General features: G+C 40.3%; 1 protein-coding gene across 3 annotated transcripts in view; it reads right to left on the reverse strand.

Moving 5' to 3' along the window:
* PHF20 (PHD finger protein 20) overlaps positions 1–18,978 on the reverse strand; it is a 140,319-nt gene that overhangs the window by 101,505 nt on the left and 19,836 nt on the right. For 2 of the 3 annotated variants that reach the window (XM_032858755.1, XM_032858753.1), the window contains exons 2-3: positions 15,880–15,994; positions 14,558–14,604 (exon numbers count right to left, since the gene is read on the reverse strand). In XM_032858755.1, coding sequence (XP_032714646.1) covers positions 14,558–14,604; positions 15,880–15,962 — 130 coding nt within the window. In that variant the 5' untranslated portion in view covers positions 15,963–15,994. The remainder of the gene's footprint in view (positions 1–14,557; positions 14,605–15,879; positions 15,995–18,978) is intronic. The other variant, XM_032858754.1, reaches the window with a different exon arrangement.

The following is an 18,978-nucleotide window of genomic DNA, read 5'->3' on the forward strand; positions in this document are numbered from 1 at the left end:
TCCACAGAGACAGAAAGTATATTAGTAGTTGCCCAGGGATGGGGAGGGCTGAGGGGGGAAAGGAAATGACTGCTAATGCATACAGGGTTTCTTTTTGGGGTGATGAAAATATTCTGAAATTAGGTAGTTGTGATAGTTGTACAACTTTGTGAATATGCTACAAATCATACATTTGTATCCTTTAGGATAGTGAATTTACAGTATATAAACTACAAATCAACTTAGTAAAACAATAAAAAAAGGAGGGAAACAAAGGAATCCTACCAAGTGCTGGCAAAGACACAGAGTGACTGGGACTCTGATGCATTGCTGGTAGAAATGCAAACTGGAATATCCACATTAGAAAATAGTTTGGCAAGGGCGCCTGGGTGGCTCAGTGGGTTAAGCCTCTGCCTTCGGCTCAGGTCATGATCCCAGGGTCCTGGGATCGAGCCCCACATCGGGCTCTCTGCTCTGCGGGGAGCCTGCTTCCTCCTCTCTCTCTCTCTCTCTCTGCCTGCCTCTCTGCCTGCTTGTGATCTGTCTGTCAAATAAATAAATAAAATCTTAAAAAAAAAAAAAAAAGAAAATAGTTTGGCAGTTTTCAACAAGTTAAACACACTTAACCTGTGACCCAGCAATCCCACTCCTTGGTATTTACGCAACACAAATGAGAACTTACGTTCTCTTATATTTAGTAAAAACTGGAAATAATTCATATTTTTCAACAGTTACACAGATGAACTGTGGTACATCCATACAATGGAATTCTACTCAGTGATAAAAGGAACAAATGACTGATTCATGCTAAAGTGTGAATGAATCTCAAAAGTACTATAAGTGAATATGGTAAGAAGCCAAATTTAAAAGACTACACACCATACAATTCCATTTTTATAACAGCCTGGAAAAAGTAAAACTATATGTACAAGGACAGAATCATGGGTCATAAGAGCCAAAAGGAGTAGGAGGAGTTGACTACAAAAGGATACAAGGAAATTTTGTAGGGTGATAAAGGCACTCTACATTTTGATTGTGGTGGTACATGCTTAACTATGAATTTGGCAAGCCTCATAGAACTGTACAGTATGTAAATTATAACTCAATTTTATTTATTTTTTTTAAAGATTTTATTTATTTAACAGAGAGAGAGAGCACAGCAAGGGAAGCAACAGGCAGAGAGGGAGAAGCAGGCTCGCCGAGCAGGGAGCCCAATGTGGATCTCAATCCCAGGATGTGGGATCATGACTTGCGCCTAAGGCAGATGCTTAACTGAGCCACCCGGGTGCCCCTATGACTCAAGTGTAAAACAGAAAACACACACATACATACACAAAGAAAAAAACACATGCTCCATCACCAATTCTGCCTGCCAACCTTCATTTCTATCTGTATATCCAGTCTCCCTTTTCCCCTTATAATTAATGAACTATCTGCTCCTGTAAATGGCTAATCCCTCCATTTGTACACCATACCAGTCTCTCTCCCATTTTTCCTGAACTCAGACCAATCAGGATTTTGTCCCCACGCTCCACTAAAACAACTCTCATCAAGATCATCTAAAACCTCAATGTCACCGAATCAGTAGTCACTGAATCTTCATCTTACTTGACCCAGGAGCGTCACAAACTGAAGTTATTACTCCCTGCTTCTTGAAATGCTTTTTTGCACTAAGCCTCTAGACATCCTCCTCTTGGGATTCCTCCTGCCTCAATGGTCACCCCTTCCCAGTCTCTTTTGCTGGTTCCTCTGCATCTGCTAACATCTACAGGAAGGCTCCTGGGCTCAGTCCTCCTTTTTATCTATGAGGACTACCTAGATTACCACTATATAACAGAACCTTCTCATTGAAAACTTCCTACATCTCCGCTCTCCAATTGGTAGCCACTAGCCATATGTGGCTACTGAATACTGGAATTGTGCCTAGTGTGACTCAGGAGATGAATTTTCAATTTTACTTAAACAGCTACATGTGGCTAGTGGCCAGAGCACTGCCCTGGATGAGCTCATCCAGTCCCATGAAAACATATCTGATAAAGAACTGTTATCCAAAATACACAAGAACTCTTAAAACTCAACAACAAGAAGACAAAGAAACAAACAAAAGATGGGCAAAAGACCTTAACAGACACCTCACCAAGGAATATATAAAGATGGCAAATAAGCGTATGAAAAGATATTCAACGTATTTCATTAGAGAAATTGCAAATTTAAATAACAATAAGATACCGCTACTTACCTATTATAATGACCAAAATCCAAAACACTGTGGACACCCAATATTGGTGAGCATGTGGCGTAATAGTAACTCTCATTCACAGGTGGTACGAATGCAAAATGGTACAGCCACTCGCAAAGAGTTTGGCAGTTTCTTGCAGAACTAAATATACCATATGATCTGGCAATCACATGCTTTTTTTTTTTTTTTAAAGTAAGCTCTACACCCAACATGGGGCCTGAACTAACGATCCTAAGATCAAGAGTCGCATGCTCAGGGTGCCTGGGTGGCTCAGTACCAACTGAGGTCTGACTCCTGATCTCACCTCAGGTCCTTAACCTCAGGGCTGTGAGTTCAAGCCCCACACTGGGCACTATAGTGCATGGGGAGCTCACTTAAAAAAAAAAAAAAAAAAAAAGAAAAAAGAAAAGTTGCATGTTCTACCAAATGAGCCAGCCAGGCACCCCGCAACCACCTTCTTTAGTATTTACCCAAATGAGTTGAAAACTTATGGATAAATAAACTGTGGTACATTCTGACAACATATTATTTAATGCCAAAAAGAAATGAACTATCAAGCCATGAAAGGACATAAAGAATCCTTAATTGCTTCTTACTAAATGGAAAAAAACCCAATCTGAGAAGGCTACCTACTGTATCTATGTTCAACTGATGACATTATGGAAAAGATAAACCTATGGAGACAGCAAAAAGGTCAGCGATTGCCAGGGGTTAGGGGATAAGAACAACTGAAGAGGCAAATTACAGAGGATTTTTAGGGCAGTGAAACTCTCTGTACAATACCACAGCAGCGGATATGTGTCATCATAAATTTGTCCAAACCCAAAGAATGTGCAACATCAAAAGTAAGCCCTAATGTAAACTATGGAATTTGGGTGATAATGATGGTTCAGTGTAGGTCCATAAACTGTAACAAACGTACCATTCTCCTGCAGGGTGTTGATGGGAAAGCTATGAAAGTATGGGGCCAAGTGATGGGTCTTCTCTGTACTTTCTGCTCGATTTTGCTGCAAACCTAAAACTGCTCTAAAAAATAAAATCTATTTTTTTTTAATCCCATGTACTACTCACTGCCAATTCCCAAATTTCTATCTCTAACCCAGAGCTCACACCTCAGTGCCTGACTCACTTAGTTATTCAACCATCTGTTCAACAATCTCCACTTGGTTATCTAAAAGGAATGCAGTATTTAACATGTCCAAAACCAAATTACGGATTTTCCCCATTTCAGCAAGTAGTAATTCTACTAGCACTTAGACCAAACACCCTTGGAGTCACCCTTGACTCTTCTGTTTTTCTTACAATATCATCTGCAAATCTGTCAGCTATACCTTCAAAAAATACTCAGACTCTGACCACTTCCCATCATCTCCACTGCTGCTTTTTTTGTTCAAGCAACTATCACCTTTAATCCAAACTAGAACCAAAGACTACTATTCTCCCTCTTTCTTTCCATGCCTGCCTACGGCATATTCTACACAAAACAACCACAGCCACTTTAAATAACTGAAACCAGATAATGTCATTTCCCTGTTTAAAATCTTTCAATGACTTCCTATTATATTCAGAATAAATTCCAAATCCCCAAGTATGACCAGATCTGGCTCCTGCTGACATACGTGGACTCATGTCCTTCCTCTGACACCATTAATCTTTACCCTCTTTTTCCATCTTGAACATGAGCATGCTGTGCCTTGGCTGCCTCTGCCTAAATCCCTCTTCCCCTGGATATCCACCTGGCTCACTCCCTCCCTCACTTCGGATCACTATTCAAATGTCTCCTTAATAGAGAGATCTTCCCTGAATACCTTCTTTATGAAAAAACACCCCACATACACACACCATGTCACACTCTTGTCCACTTTTTAGTACTTATTCCTCCTCCTAGCATTTATCACCACCTAACCTTACAGGTATGGGTCTGCTAGTTTATGGTCCATCTACCTCCACCAAATGTCAGCTCCTAAAAATCAGGGACTACACATCAGTCTTAATTACCACTCTATCTCCAGCATCTAGCACTGAATGATGCCTTAGCGTAAGACACCTGTGGGAAGACATCTAAAATTCCCACACACGAAATTAACTGTTCTCCCTCCAGGGGTTATACATGAACTCTGTACAGAGTTAAGTATCACTTTATGATATAATTAATTTCAAAAACTTCACTTTCTACCCTAGGTACAAGACACAGCATGGGGATCAAAGTTATGCCCTGTCATGCTCACAAGCCAGACTACCTTGATTCAAGTTCCAAATTCATCTAGTTGTGCAAGCTTGGGCAACTTAGTTAACCACTCTGCGTCTGTTTCCTCATGTATAAAATGGGAATAATAAAAATACCCACAACTCCTAGTGTTATGAGAATTACATAGGGTATAACATGTAAAGCTTTTAGACTTGTGCCTGGCAAAGAAAAAATCCCCCAATAAGTGTGAGCTATTGGGACACCTGGGTGGCTCAGCCGGTTAAGCGTCTGCCTTCAGCTTAGGTTGTGATCCCAGGGTCCTGGGATCGAGTCCCACATCAGGCTCCTTGCTCAGCAGGAAGCCCTTCTCTCCCTCTGCCTGCTGCTCCCCCTGCTGTACTTTCTCTCTCTCTCTCTCTCTCTCTCTGACAAATAAATAAAAGCTTTTAAATAAATAAATAAATGTGAGCTATTAGCAAAGACATAACCAAGAGCATATATGATTAACATCATTTGCCAGCAATGCTAAAACCCAGAGCCAAACACCTGAGTGGCCTCTAAACTAGAGGGGCCTATGTGATTCTTCCTTCATTCAACAGTCTGTAGCTTAGTGTCTGACTCCCAGCACTCAAAACATGTATGTGAAAAGCTCAGAAATGAAAAATTATTTTCATTTTTTTGTAAGTTTTTTAATATTTTATTTATTTATTTTGACAGAGAGAGACACAGTGAGAGAGGGAACACTAACAGGAGGAGTGGGAGAGGGAGAAGCAGACTTCCTGCCAAGCAGAGAGCCCGATGCAGAGCTCAATCCCAGGACCCTGGGACCATGACCTGAGCCGAAGGCAGAAGCTTAACGAATGAGCCACCCAAGTACCCCATAAGATTTTTATTTTTAATTAGGCTGTACATGCAACATGGGGCTCTAACTCACAACCCCAAGATCAAAAGTCACATATTCCACTGACGGAGTCAGTCGGATGCCCCAGTGAAAAATTACTTTAATAAAAGTAAAATAAAAAAGGGGGTGGGGGGGGAAGAATGGTACAAGAAGTGAAGAGGTAAGCTCAGCCACAGCACCTTCTTCCTAGAAACATCACCAAAAGCAAGGGAACAAAAATGAACTTTTGGAACGTCACCAAGATCAAAAGCTTTCGCAGAGCAAAGGAAACAGTCAAAAAAAACAAAAGACAACTGACAGAATGGGAGAAGATATTCGCAAACGACATATCAGATAAAGGGCTAGTATCCAAAATCTATAAAGAACTTATCAAACTCAACACCCAAAGAACAAATAATCCAATCAAGAAACGGGCAGAAGATATGAACAGACATTTCTGCAAAGAAGACTTCCAGACGGACAACAGACACATGAAAAAGTGCTCCACATCACTCGGCATCAGGGAAGTACCAATCAAAACCACAATGAGATACCGCCTCACGCCAGTCAGAATGGCTAAAATTAACAAGTCAGGAAATGACAAATGTTGACAAGGATGCGGAGAAAGGGGAACCCTCCTACACTGTCGGTGGGAATGCAAGCTGGTGCAGCCACTCTGGAAAAGAGTATGGAAGTTCCTCAAAAAGTTGAAAATAGACCTACCCCAGGGCCCAGCAATCACACTACTGAGTATTTACCCTAAAGATACAAATGTAGTGATCCAAAGGGGCATGTGCATCCAAATGTTTATAGCAGCAATGTCCACAACAGCCTAACTATGGAAAGAATCTACATGTCCATCCACAGATGAATGGATAAAGAAGATGTGGTATATATATACAATGAAATACTATATAGCCATCAAAAGAAATGAAATCTTGCCATTTGCAACAAAGTGAATGGAACTAGAGGGTATTATGCTGAATGAAATAAGTCAATCAGATGATCTGATTGATCAATTATCATATGATCTCTGATATGATGAATTTGAGAGGCAGGGCAGGGGGTTGTGGGGGGGTAGGGAAGGAGAAAATGAAACAAGATGGGATCAGGAGGGAGACAAACCATAAGAAACTCTTAATCTCACAAAACAAACTGAGGGTTGCTGCGGGGTATGGGGGTAGGAATAGGGTGACTGGCTTATGGACACTGGGGAGGGTATGGGATATGGTGAATGCTGTGAAATGTATGGTGACCTGTACCCCTGGGGCAAATAATATATTATACGTTAATTAAAAAAAAGAAGAAGACATGCAAGAGGTAACAACCAGGAACCGAGACTTGATCGATGCAAATAATACTAAAAAAAAAAAAGAAAGAAAGAAAATTTAAGAGGAGAGCTAACTAAGGACATTACACAACTCAGATTTTAAAATCTTTTATACAAAAAGTAAAGCGCCTGGGTCGCTCAGTGGGTAAAGCCTCTGCCTTCAGCTCAGGTCATGGTCTCGGGGTCCTGGGATCAAATCCCGTATCGGGTTCTCTGCTAGGCAGGGAGCCTGCTTCCTCCTCTCTCTCTCTCTCTCTCTCTCTCTGCCTGCCTCTCTACCTACTTGTGATCTCTGTCTGTCAAATAAATAAATAAAATCTTTGAAAAAAATATTTTGTACAAAAAGTAGAAGGAGACTATGATCAACTTATATGGAAACAAAGTGGCGGAAATGTGCCAAGGAGTCAGGAAAGCAACAGACAGAAGGAATTTTGCACCGTGTTCTGGGCAAGATGAGAGAAGGCCAGGCCTACTGTTTGAGGCAGATGGTGTGCTCCTGACAAATGAAGGGAACAAGGCGGAGGGAGGCAGAACTAGCAGTTTCTGTTCTAGCCACCAAACATGATTGCTAGGAGACTACAGCCTCTCACATGCTACTCAGTCATCTGCATAACCTAGGGGTAAAGTGGGCAGGCAAGATTACACCATCTACAGAGTAGGAAATGGATATCTGGAAATTGTCCCCCAAAGTGGTAGGTGCAAAATTAGAACATACATTCTTATCAATAATCCATACCCTGTTTGGTGAGATAAACTGTTTTTAGAACAACTTCCATGGAAAATCTAAATCTGTATTTTACAAACTCCCCTCTCTAAATAATAAAAATCCCAATCCTGTGATTTCTTAGGGACCCTAGAATTTAGGAAGGAAAAGCTGGTTTGGATAATTTACAAATGCATTCTGGTCAGGTATACATAAAACAGTTTTCTAACAAACCAAGTTAATCTCAGATTCTTCAGTTCCAAATGGGTTTGCTTTGGGGGCTTAAATGAGATACCTCATGTAAAGCAATTAAGGCAATTAGCATTGTACCTCACACATAGCAAATCTCTGATAAATGTTAGTTACCATTGCTACTGTGGTTTAACGTAAGTATATATGTAGTAGACAAGGGAAGAGAGAAACCAGGCTTCTGTATAAGCATCACAGACAAAATAAATCAAAGATATAGACCTATTAAAAATGTTGAAGCATTAATCCAGAAAGACCCACTCACCCACTCTGGGTCACATTTGTACCTTCATACACGTCTACTGTCACATGGGTTTTGAAAAATAATTTAACCCTTTTCATGACTTTTTTTTTTTTTTTTTTGCAACCTAGAAGTAAATCCAGAAAATATTTGGAAGAGCACTCAGAAAAACATCACTAGGGAAAGGAATCACCTGGGAGGCATAGCCAGTCTTTGGAGTCAGATCAACAGGGGTTCAATTCCAGCTGCACCACACACTAGCTGTGAAATTTGGAACAAGGGATTTTTACCTCTGTGAGCCTTTGTTTCTTCCCTCATTTATAAAATCAAAATAATAAACAACATAGCTTGCTGAGAAGATTTAATGGAATTGCTGTATATAGGGAACCTGGTGCTGTCAGTCCTGCACATAATTGTTATCTAATTCTGCAATATTAAAAAAAAATTTCTCTCAGGCTTAAGATGTAAACAATCAGAACACCTAGAAAAATGTTTCCTATAATCATTTGGAACTTGGTCCACAAATACTTTATTGATTACCTATTATATGCCAGGTGCAATTTTCAGGCACTAGAGATATATCAGCAAACAAAATTGATAGCACATCCATGGCTGCCTTGGAAATGCACCCACCACATCCTTACCAAGTAGATAGTAACTGACCCCAGCCGCAAAGGCTCTAAACCCATCCTGACCTCTATGCCATCTTCACACTTCCCTAGCATTGTTCCAGCCAAGGATTGAGTGAGCAGGTATACTAAGATAAGACTCTACCTGGGAGACAAGACTCTTTTGATAGCAACAATGGCTTGAGAAATCCCTATATCCTTTGCCAAAACTTACTGGTAGATGGAAGACATCCTACCTTCCTTTTCTCTCCCTGCCAGGGGTTAAGACTCTTCCCAGCCTCTTCCCCTCATTCCCCATTTCCCTTTACAGGAGGTTTCCAAATCAATCAATTACACTGCTTCTCAGAGAACCCAATCTACCGTACTAGCCCTCAACTGAGCTAGCATTCTAGAAGGAAAGACAGATAAATAAAAAATAATCAGGGGACGCCTGGGTGGCTCAGTTGGTTAAGCGGCTGCCTTCGGCTCAGGTCATGATCGAGTCCCACATCGGGCTCCTTGCTCGGCGGGGAGCCTGCTTCTCCCTCTGCCTCTGCCTGCCTCTCTGTCTGCCTGTGCTTGCTCACTCTTTCTCCCTCTGTCTCTGACAAATAAATAAATAAAATCTTAAAAAAAAAAAAAAAAGAATTATTAAAAAAAATAATAATAATAATCAGGAGCACCTGCATGGCTCAGTTAGTGGAGCATGTGACTCTTGATTTCAGGGTTGTGAGTTTCAGCCCCACAATGAATGTAGAGATAACATAAAAATAAAATCTTGGGGGGCGCACGCCTGGGTGGCTCAGTGGGTTAGAGCCTCTGCCTTCAGCTCAGGTTATGATCTCAGGGTCCTGGGATGGAGCCCTGCATCGGGCTCTCTGCTCAGCGGGGAGCCTGCTTCCTCCTCTCTCTCTGCTTGCCTCTCTGCCTACTTGTGATCTGTCTCTCTCTGTCAAATAAATAAATAAATATCTTTTTAAAAAAATCTTCGGAGGGCCTGGGTAGCTCAGTCAGCTGGGCATACAACTCGACTTCAGCTTGGTCATGATCTCAGGGTCCTGAGACTAAGCCCCGCATCAAGCTCTGCAATGAGCCTGAGCCTGCTTAGGATTCTCTCTCTCCCCTCTCCCTCTGTCCCCCACTTATGGCATGCACTCATGTGCTCTCTCTCTCTCAAAAAATAAATAAAATAAATTAACAAATAAAATCTTTAAAAATTTTTTAAAAATCAAATCAAATAATTATAGACTGACAAGGGTATAGCATAAGCAAATTCTTTAGGTGTTCTCCTTATCTTGTAAGTTGTGATACTTATAAGACCTATACATGTGTTGGGGCGCCTGGGTGGCTCAGTTGTTCAGCGTCTGCCTTCGGTCATACATGATCCCAAGGTCCTGTGCTCAAGCCCCACATTGAGCTCCATGCATGGTGGGAAACCTCACCCTCTCCCTCACCCACTCCCCTTGCTTGTGTTCCCTCTCTCATTATGTCTCTCTCTGTCATACACATGTATGCCAGAAAAGGGGAAATTTTACTGTATATATATTTAAAAATAACTTCAAACGTAGAAAATTATACTGCAAGAGTATTAAAAAGGAACTCACAGTGGTGCCTGGGTGGCTCAGTCAGTTAAGCGCCCAACTCTTGGTTTCAGCTCAGGTAATGATCTCAGGGTCATGGAGCCTGCTTAAGATTCTCTTTCCCTCCCCCTTCTAAAATCAATTAATTGATTAACTGATTAAAAATTAAATTTTAGGGGCGCCTGGGTGGCTCAGTGGGTTGGGCCTCTGCCTTTGGCTCAGGTCATGGTCTCAGGGTCCTGGGATCGAGCCCTGCATCGGGCTCTCTGCTCAGCAGGGAGCCTGCTTTCCCCTTCCTCTCTGCCTGCCTCTCTGCCTACTTGTGATCTCTCTCTCTCTCTCTCTGTCAGGTAAATAAATAAAATTGAACAACAACAACAAAAAAAAAATTAAATTTTAGAAAAAAATTTTCAAAATAAAAGACAAAAATAAAAATATAAATTACAAAATATTAAATTTAAGTTGGAAATACCAAAATGAACTCACAACTTCTCAAAAATTTTATTTCTTAGCTCTATCCACTGAAAAGGACTAAAAGCAGTAACATTCTAGCAGCAATAAAACCAGTGCCCAGGGGCGCCTGGGTGGCTCAGTGGGTTAAGCCGCTGCCTTCGGCTCAGGTCATGATCTCAGAGTCCTGGGATCGAGCCCCGCATCGGGCTCTCTGCTCAGCAGGGAGCCTGCTTCCTCCTCTCTCTCTGCCTGCCTTTCTGCCTGCTTGTGATCTCTCTCCGTCAAATAAATAAATAAAATCTTTAAAAAAAAAAAAAAAAAACCAGTGCCCAGAGTTATTTCTAAACACTACTTATACCTAAAAGGAATTAGGCCTCGTTAGAGAAATGGCTGACTCCAGGGTCTAGAGAATGACAGGGGCAAAATAAATGTAGGCCTTCTAAGTAGTGCCAGAAAAAAAGAAAATACTCAAGGACTAATAGAAGTGTATTGAAAGAACAAAGAACCCAGTATTAATATCATTAATCAATGTTCAAATTTCCAACAATCTCATAAATGTCATAAATCTTTTTTTAGCAGTTACCTTTTTTTTTTTTTTAAGATTTTATTTATTTATTTGACAGAGAGAGAGAGAGAAATCGCAATCAGGCAGAGAGGCAGGCAGAGAGAGATGGGGAAGCAGAATCCCTGCTGGGCAGAGAGCCCGATGCGGGGCTTGATCCCAGGACCTGAAATCATGACCTGAGCCGGAGGCAGAGGCTTAACCCACTGAACCACCCAGGCGCCCCTTTAGCAGTTACTTTTAAACTATGATCTCAGTAGGACACCTGGGTGGGTCAGTCAGTTTAACTATGTTCTCGGTAAAGTTCACACACTGACTTTGGTCAACAACAAGACTCAAGAGCATTGAGTCTCCAATAACCAAAGTGAAAATGTAATATAAAAAGATCCAGGGATACCTAGTGACTCAGTAGGTTGGGCATCCCACTCTTGGTTTCAGCTCACATCATGATCTCAGGGTCATGGAATCAAGCCCCATATGGGGCCCCACGCTCAGCACAGAGTCTGCTTGAGATTCTCTGTCTCTGTCCTCCTCCCACTCACATATGCTCTCTCCTCTCTCTCTCTCTCTCTTGCTCACTCAATCAAATAAATAAATAAATAAATACAATCTTTTTAAAAAAATCCATTCACAAGGTGCTCCTGGGTAACTTAATCAGTTGGGCATCTGACTATTAATTTCAACTCAGGTCATGATCTCAGAATTCTGATCACAGGGTCTGAGACTAAGCCCGGGCTCTAAGCTGGGCATGCAGCCTGCTTAAGATTCTCTCTCTTCCTCTCCCTCTGCCCCTCTCCCCTACTCACGCATGAATGTGCATGCTCTGCAATAAAAGAAAAAAGATCCATTTACAGAAGCAACAAACAACAGAAGGTACTTAGGAATAAGTCTAATAGATAACATGCAAAAGCTTTATGAAGGTTATAAAACATTACTTATGTTTATAAAGGAAAATGTGAATAAATACAAAAACATAATATTTTCAGGGCACCTGGGTGCCTCGGTCGGTTAAGTATCCAACTCTTGATCTCCACTCAGGTCATGATTTCAGAGTCCTAGGATCAAGCCCCGTATCAGGCTCCTTGCTCAGAAGGAAATCTGCTTAAGGATTCTCTCTCCCTCTCCCGTTGCCCCTCCCCCACCCCGTTCACACCCTCTCGCACATGCACATTCTCTTTTTCTCTAGAATAAATAATTTAAATAAATAATAAATAAATCATTTTAAAAATAAAATTAAAATAAAAATTCACATTAAAAGTAAAGATCTATACCTGAAACTAATATAGCACTGAATGTCAATTATGCTTCAGTTTTTTCAAAAAGTAAGAGAAAAGGTTTAAGAATACAGCAAATAAAGCACACAGGGGCAAAATCTGTCTTAACAGCTATCAAGACTTACTTTAAAGCAAAGTAAATTAGATGTGTTGCTATTAGCACGAGTAAATATAAATTAATAGAACAGAATAAGGAGCTAAGAAGAGACAGTGCCATGTTATGGCACTTGGTATATAGAAGTGGTGCTGCAGATCAGTGGGGAAAGAATGGACTGCCCTACAAACGATGATGGGGCACCTGATTATTTAAATTGTGAATAAAAAAAATTAGACCAAGTTCATCCCATACATAAGATCAATTCTAGGTAAATAAAGATCAAAATGTGAAAAGCAAAACTTTAAAACTTTTAGAAGAATTTAGGAGAGTATTATATGCCATGAAAGATACCAGAAACAAGCTGAAAGGGGGCACCTGGGTGGCTCAGTGGGTTAAAAGCTCTGCCTTCGGCTCAGGTCATGATCCCAGGGTCCTGGGATCGAGCCCCGCATCAGGCTCTCTGCTCCACAGGGAGCCTGCTTCCTCCTCTCTCTCTGCCTGCCTCTCTGCCTACTTGTGGTCTCTGTCAAATAAATAAATAAAATCTTTAAAAAAAAAAAAATTAGACCAAGTTCATCCCATACGTAAGATCAATTCTAGGTAAATAAAGATCAAAATGTGAAAAGCAAAACTTTAAAACTTTTAGAAGAATTTAGGAGAGTATTATATGCCATGAAAGATACCAGAAACAAGCTGAAAGGGGGCACCTGGGTGGCTCAGTCAGTTAAGTGTATGCCTTCAGCTCAGGTCATGATGGGATCGAGCCCCACACGAGGGAGCCTGCTTCTCTCTCCCTCCCTCTGCCTGCTGCTCCCCCTGCTTATCCTCTCTCTTTCTCTCAAATAAATAAATAATAAAACCTTTTTTTAAATTTAAAAAAAAAAAAAGAAAAGAAAAGAAACAAACAAGCTGAAAAGACAAGTTACAGACTGGAAGATTTCTGCAACACAAACTGACAAAGAATTGGAATCCATAACGTATTAGAAGAACACTAATAAATCATTGAGAACAGACAATCAAATAGGAAAATAGCCAAGAACAAGTCACAGAACACACATATTAGAAAATACTCAACCTCACCAGAAGTACGAGCAACATAGAATAAAACAAAGTTTCATAACCAACAGATTAGCAAAACCAGAAAGTCTTTAAAAAGCAAGGATTGATAAGGACGTGGAAAAACAGGAAGTTTAATGCACTACTGTGGGGGTGTAATTTAATAGAAGCATTTTGGAGATAAACTTGGCAATTTCCAGTAAAACTGAAAATGTGTATATCATATTACTCAACAAATTCACTGGAGTAGGGCTTATCAAACAGCAGTTCATGACCCACTGGATTCTAAAATAAAATTAATGAATCTAGACCAGCACTTGTGCATATGTTCAGGAAACATACATACAACATAGAGGGAAAACATCAGAATATAATGCATGTCTAAGGTTAAGAACTGTCTCTAAGTTTTTGCTCCAGTTAAATTATTATGTGTATATGGGTGGGTATTACACTGGATTTAAAATATATTTCTTACTATAAATTGCCATAAAAAAGGTTTGAAAGCCACTGCCCAAGAAGTATTCTTGCAAAAGGATACACAAAAAAGTCATTTACAGAGATGTTCACAATAACAGTGTGTTATTTTTTAAATTTATTATTCTCTTTAGTAATCTTTACACTAACATGGGGCTTGAACTCATGACCCTAAGATCAAGAGTGGCACACTCTTCTGACTGAGCTAACCAAGCACCCCAGCAACATTAAGTTTAAAGTGGAAAAACTGGAGGGGAGCCTGGCTGGCTGAGTAGAGAGCATGGGACTCTTAACCTCCAGGTTATTAGTTCAAACCCTACACTGGGCCTAGAGCTTACTTTAAAAATAAACAAAGTGAAAAACTGGAATCTAAATGTCTATCAGTAGGAGACTAGATAAACGAAATATGATATATTCCTTTTTTTTAATATGGTATATTCATACAACAGAACTCTATACAGAAGTTAGGAGGAGTATCTTATATATCAGTATGCATGAATCACACAAACACAAGCTAAAGGAACAAACAATATAATAAAACATTCATTTTTAAATGAACCGATTTTAAATAAAGTGATTCTAACTATTACTTATGAATACATATATATATAGTCAAAATGTAAAAACATGGACAGAAAGGATACAACCAACTTCGGGATGCTGGTTGCCTCTATGGAACACAGAAGGGGAATTGAATTGGTAAGGTATAAAAGACACTTGCATTAAATCAGAAATGTTTTATAGCCTTAATTTTTTAACATAAATATAATAAAACAAAAATGTCATTTATTCTGAGTGACATTTATTAATTTATTAATAAATCTTTTTATTAAATTTTACATACTAATTTGTTTTATTAATATTCACTAATATTTATTCTGAGAGATAACTATACAGATTATTTTATGGCTAGCTGTACTTCTTTACTTTTTCCAAATTTTAATTTTTTTCCACATTTGAAAAGAATTCTTCCCTTGATTAAGCTGTCTTAAAAAGAGCTGAGAGAAAACAAAAAAGGGAAATAATCACAGATAATACAAACAGCCTAAAACAACAAGGTATTCAAAAGGTCCACAATTCATATATCAAATCTTCTATCCCCAAAAGGCAGCAGACATTTTCTGCCCCAGCCAACATTTCCCTGCTTCTCTTTTCCCCTCTCTTCTCTTCCTACACCCCAGGAACTGGTCAGTCTATTTTCAGAAAACTCCCCGAAAGGACTACACTCAGAAATGCTTGAATTCTGAAACCCCCACCTTTACCTTAAACATTAACAAATGACCAAATTGTAGGACGTTCTCAACAACCATCATTACCAACAGTTGGTAAGGAAGGCCTTTCTCCACATATTCTATTACCTGATTCTCAGAAAAACTGAGGTTGATATTACTACTATCCACACATTTACAGATGAAGCTGATCCTCAAAGTGAGAATTACCACCCAGAGGTCACAAGTCAATGACAAGTCAGGACTACAAGCCCTCGGCCTTCTACATTTAATCACCATACAGAGTGATGACTAAATTTCAACCACAACACACACCCAGAAAACAGAAGGAGTTGTTCACAACACACAAACTATTCCAATCTAACCCCTTTCCTTCATGCTTCCATCCCTGATCTATTGTCTCTTCTTCCAGACAGGGAGCCAAGAGCAAGAGAGTGCCACTTTTAACTCTTCCCTGCCTTGTAGCCATCCATGCTTCTTTTTCCCATCGCTCCTTCTCCGAACGGGCAGAAAGGGGAAACAAGTATTAACAAGTAGACACGGAATGGTCTCCATGACAGACAGATCCCAGCACCAAAAAGAAAGGACATTTCCACATCTCCAGGCTTAAGTCTCCTACCTTCCAAGGGTCAGGAAGCAGGAAAACACTACAGAAAAGCACAGGCTACCCCTCTTTATCAATGCTCGCAAAAATCCTTTACTGAAGGAATTTAATTAACAGAAAAATATAAAAGTACCAGTTTTTTAATCGGTCCCGGGCTTCCAACTGGGCTCCCACTTCAAAGCTGATTCCTCGTCTGTTAGGTGGATGCTTTGTCATTTTCAGTCATCAGCGGGGCTGCCTTTATTCTCCTGAAAAAGCCAATTAAATATTTATGAAACTTAGGCAAAGTCTGCCCAGAGTGTAGCATCAGTCACTACACATAAAAGACAAACAGGAATTATTCAAAACAAAAAGCTCCAGGAAACTCTGCCAGTGGCTACTTCCAAGCCTGCTCTCATCCTAACACAGATGTGCCCTCCACTGTCTCTTCCTTCTCTATTACGTGGTGTCCTGTAGTTCCAGAAATCCTGAGGAGACCTGCACTCAACAATGCTGACCAAGGACTCACCTAAAGGGAAACACCTCAGAACTCAAAAAAAAAAAAAAAAAAAAAAACAACTGCTTTCCAGGTTAAATACAATCATTTGCTAATGCATTCAACAAGTATCTGCTGAGAGACTAGAAAAAAACGATCAAGACCAAGAGAGACACAGTTCCTGTCCTCATGAAGACTCTAGTCCACTGAAGACAAAATTGCAGACAATAAACAGAAGAATAACTACAAGTTGCAACTCCTATGAATTTTAATACAAAAGAAGTAAACAAAAGCTGAGATACTGATTTCTGGCCCTATTTGGAAGGCTAGACAAGGAGGAACTATACTTTCTTTGTTCTATTTATATTTTCTGCCTCTTCTTGAGTTCATTCTGACAATTTACATTTTCCTAAGTAATTCTTTATCAATTCTTTGGATCTTGGGACAGGTGGTCATTTTCTATATGAATAAAATTTATCTTTAGGCCACAGAGGTGGTTCTAATGGAAATGTAGCACTCTGAGCTCTTGGGGCACTTAAGCAGGCCACATTCACAGAGCAGGCGAACTCAAACTGCATTTTCCACCGCTAAACTTTGGGTCTCTAAAGTTTATACTGGGGGCGCCTGGGTGGCTCAGTGGGTTAAAGCCTCTGCCTTTGGCTCAGGTCATGATCTCAGGGTCCTGGCATGGAGCCCCACATTGGGCGCTCTGCTCAGCGAGGAGCCTGCTTCCCCCTCTCTCTCCGTCTGCCTCTCTGCCTACTTGTGATCTCTGTCTGTCAAATAAATAAATAAAATCTTAAAAAAAAAAAAAAGTTTATACTGCCCAAGCAACATCAGAGCACTACCGAGGCAACATCTGCCTCACACCAGAAACAATCTTTGCAATGGACTGACAGGTGCCCCTACATTTTAGAAAGAATTTGTTTGCAGTACATTACATGAAAAGGCAGGATCCCAAATTATATCATTTTGAGCTCACATTAAAACCCATGTATGGGGGCGCCTGGGTGGCTCAGTCCTTTAGGCATCTGCCTTGGGCTCAGGTCATGATCCCAGGGTCCTGGGACTGAGCCCCATGTCAGGTTCCCTGCTCAGCAGGAGGTCTGCTTCTCCCTCTGCCTGCCGCTCCCCCTGCTTGTGTGCTCTGTCAAATGAATAAATAAAATCTTTAATAAATAAGTAAATACATACATATATACATCTCATGTATGTTTGGGACACCTGAGTAGCTCAGTCAATTAAGCATTCAGCTCTTGGTTTCAACTCAGGTCATGATCACAGGATGCTGGGATCAAGCCCCATGTTGGGCTCCCCCTCTCTGCACCCCTCCCCCTGCTTGTGCACATACTCTCTATCTATCTAAAATAAATTAAATAAATCTTTAAAACTCATGTGTGTTTAGGTGCACCTGGGTGACTCAGTCAGTTAAGCACTAGACTCTTGATTTTGGCTGAGGTCATGACTTCAGGGTCATGAGATCCAGCCCCACATCAGGCTCAGCACTGGTGGAGCCCACTTAAGATTCTCCGTCCCTCTGTCCCTCCCCCCACTCAGCACTCTTTCTCTCTCTCCCTCTCTCTCTCTCTCAAATAAATAAAATCTTTTTTTAAAAGGCTGGTAGGAAAAAACAGGTTGTAGGTTATTGTTCTTTTCCTTTAGTAATTTTTTTAAGTGATCTCTACATTCAACATGGGACTTGAAATCACAACCCTGAGATCAAGAGTCACATGCTCTACCAACTGAGTCAGCCAGGTGCCCCTGTTCTTTTCCTTTTAAACAGTTTCACAGGGACACCTGGGTGGCTCAGTTAGTTAAGTGTCCGCTTTCAGCTCAGGTCATGATCCCAGGGTCCTGGGACCAAGTCCCATGTCAGGCTCTTTGCTCAGCAGGGAGCCTGGTTCTCCCTCTGCTTGTGCTCTCTCTCCCTCTCAAATGAATAAAATCTTTTAAAAATATATATAAATAAATAAAGTTTCATAAATTTAAAGATTTTCACAATGGAAATTTTCTGTAAGAAGGAAAAAGAACCATTTAATTTGAGAGCTGAGCTACCCATTAAACAACCAATTTGGAAGGGCTGATACCAGGGAACACACACTTCAAATGAAGGCAGGAATGGTTGACAGTTGAATACTAAGGAATTGAAACATTCTAAGAAACTGAAAAGCTATTATGTTAAGAGTGTTCCCAGTATAAGGACCCTAGGAATGGGAGAATCAGAGGTCTGGCTGACTTTACCTAATACTCTCCAGGAAAATGAGGTATCAAATCTGAGAAGTAAATCCAATCAGTGTAAGTTTTCATTTTGGGCGCACCTGGATAGCTCAGTCATTAAGTATCTGCCTTCAACTTAGGTCATGATCCCAGCGACATGGGATCAAGCCCCCCTGCTCAGCAGGGAGCCTGCTTCTCCCTCTCCAGGTCCCCTCGCTTGTGTTCCCTCTCTCATTCAGTCAAATAAATAAATAAATAATCTTTTTTAAAAAGTTTTAATTTTGGCTTGACTGACAAATACCACCTCAAATTATCTATCTTTTTATCTCTGACTTCATGCATAAGTAATATACAGATTTATAGTTTGGCCTCCCAGATTATATGAAAAAGTAATGCCAGAGCTGCCTAGCTGGCAGTCAGTAGAGCATGCAACTCTTGATCTTGGGATTGTAAATTCCAGCCCCAAGCTGTGTGTAGGGATTACTTAAAAATTAAAAAAAAAAAAAAAAAAAAAAAAAAAAAAAAAGAGAAAAAAAAAAA

Source organism: Lontra canadensis, unplaced genomic scaffold (assembly GCF_010015895.1).
Source record: "Lontra canadensis isolate GAN:19392208 unplaced genomic scaffold, GSC_riverotter_1.0 scaffold16, whole genome shotgun sequence".
Taxonomy (NCBI): Eukaryota; Metazoa; Chordata; class Mammalia; order Carnivora; family Mustelidae; genus Lontra; species Lontra canadensis.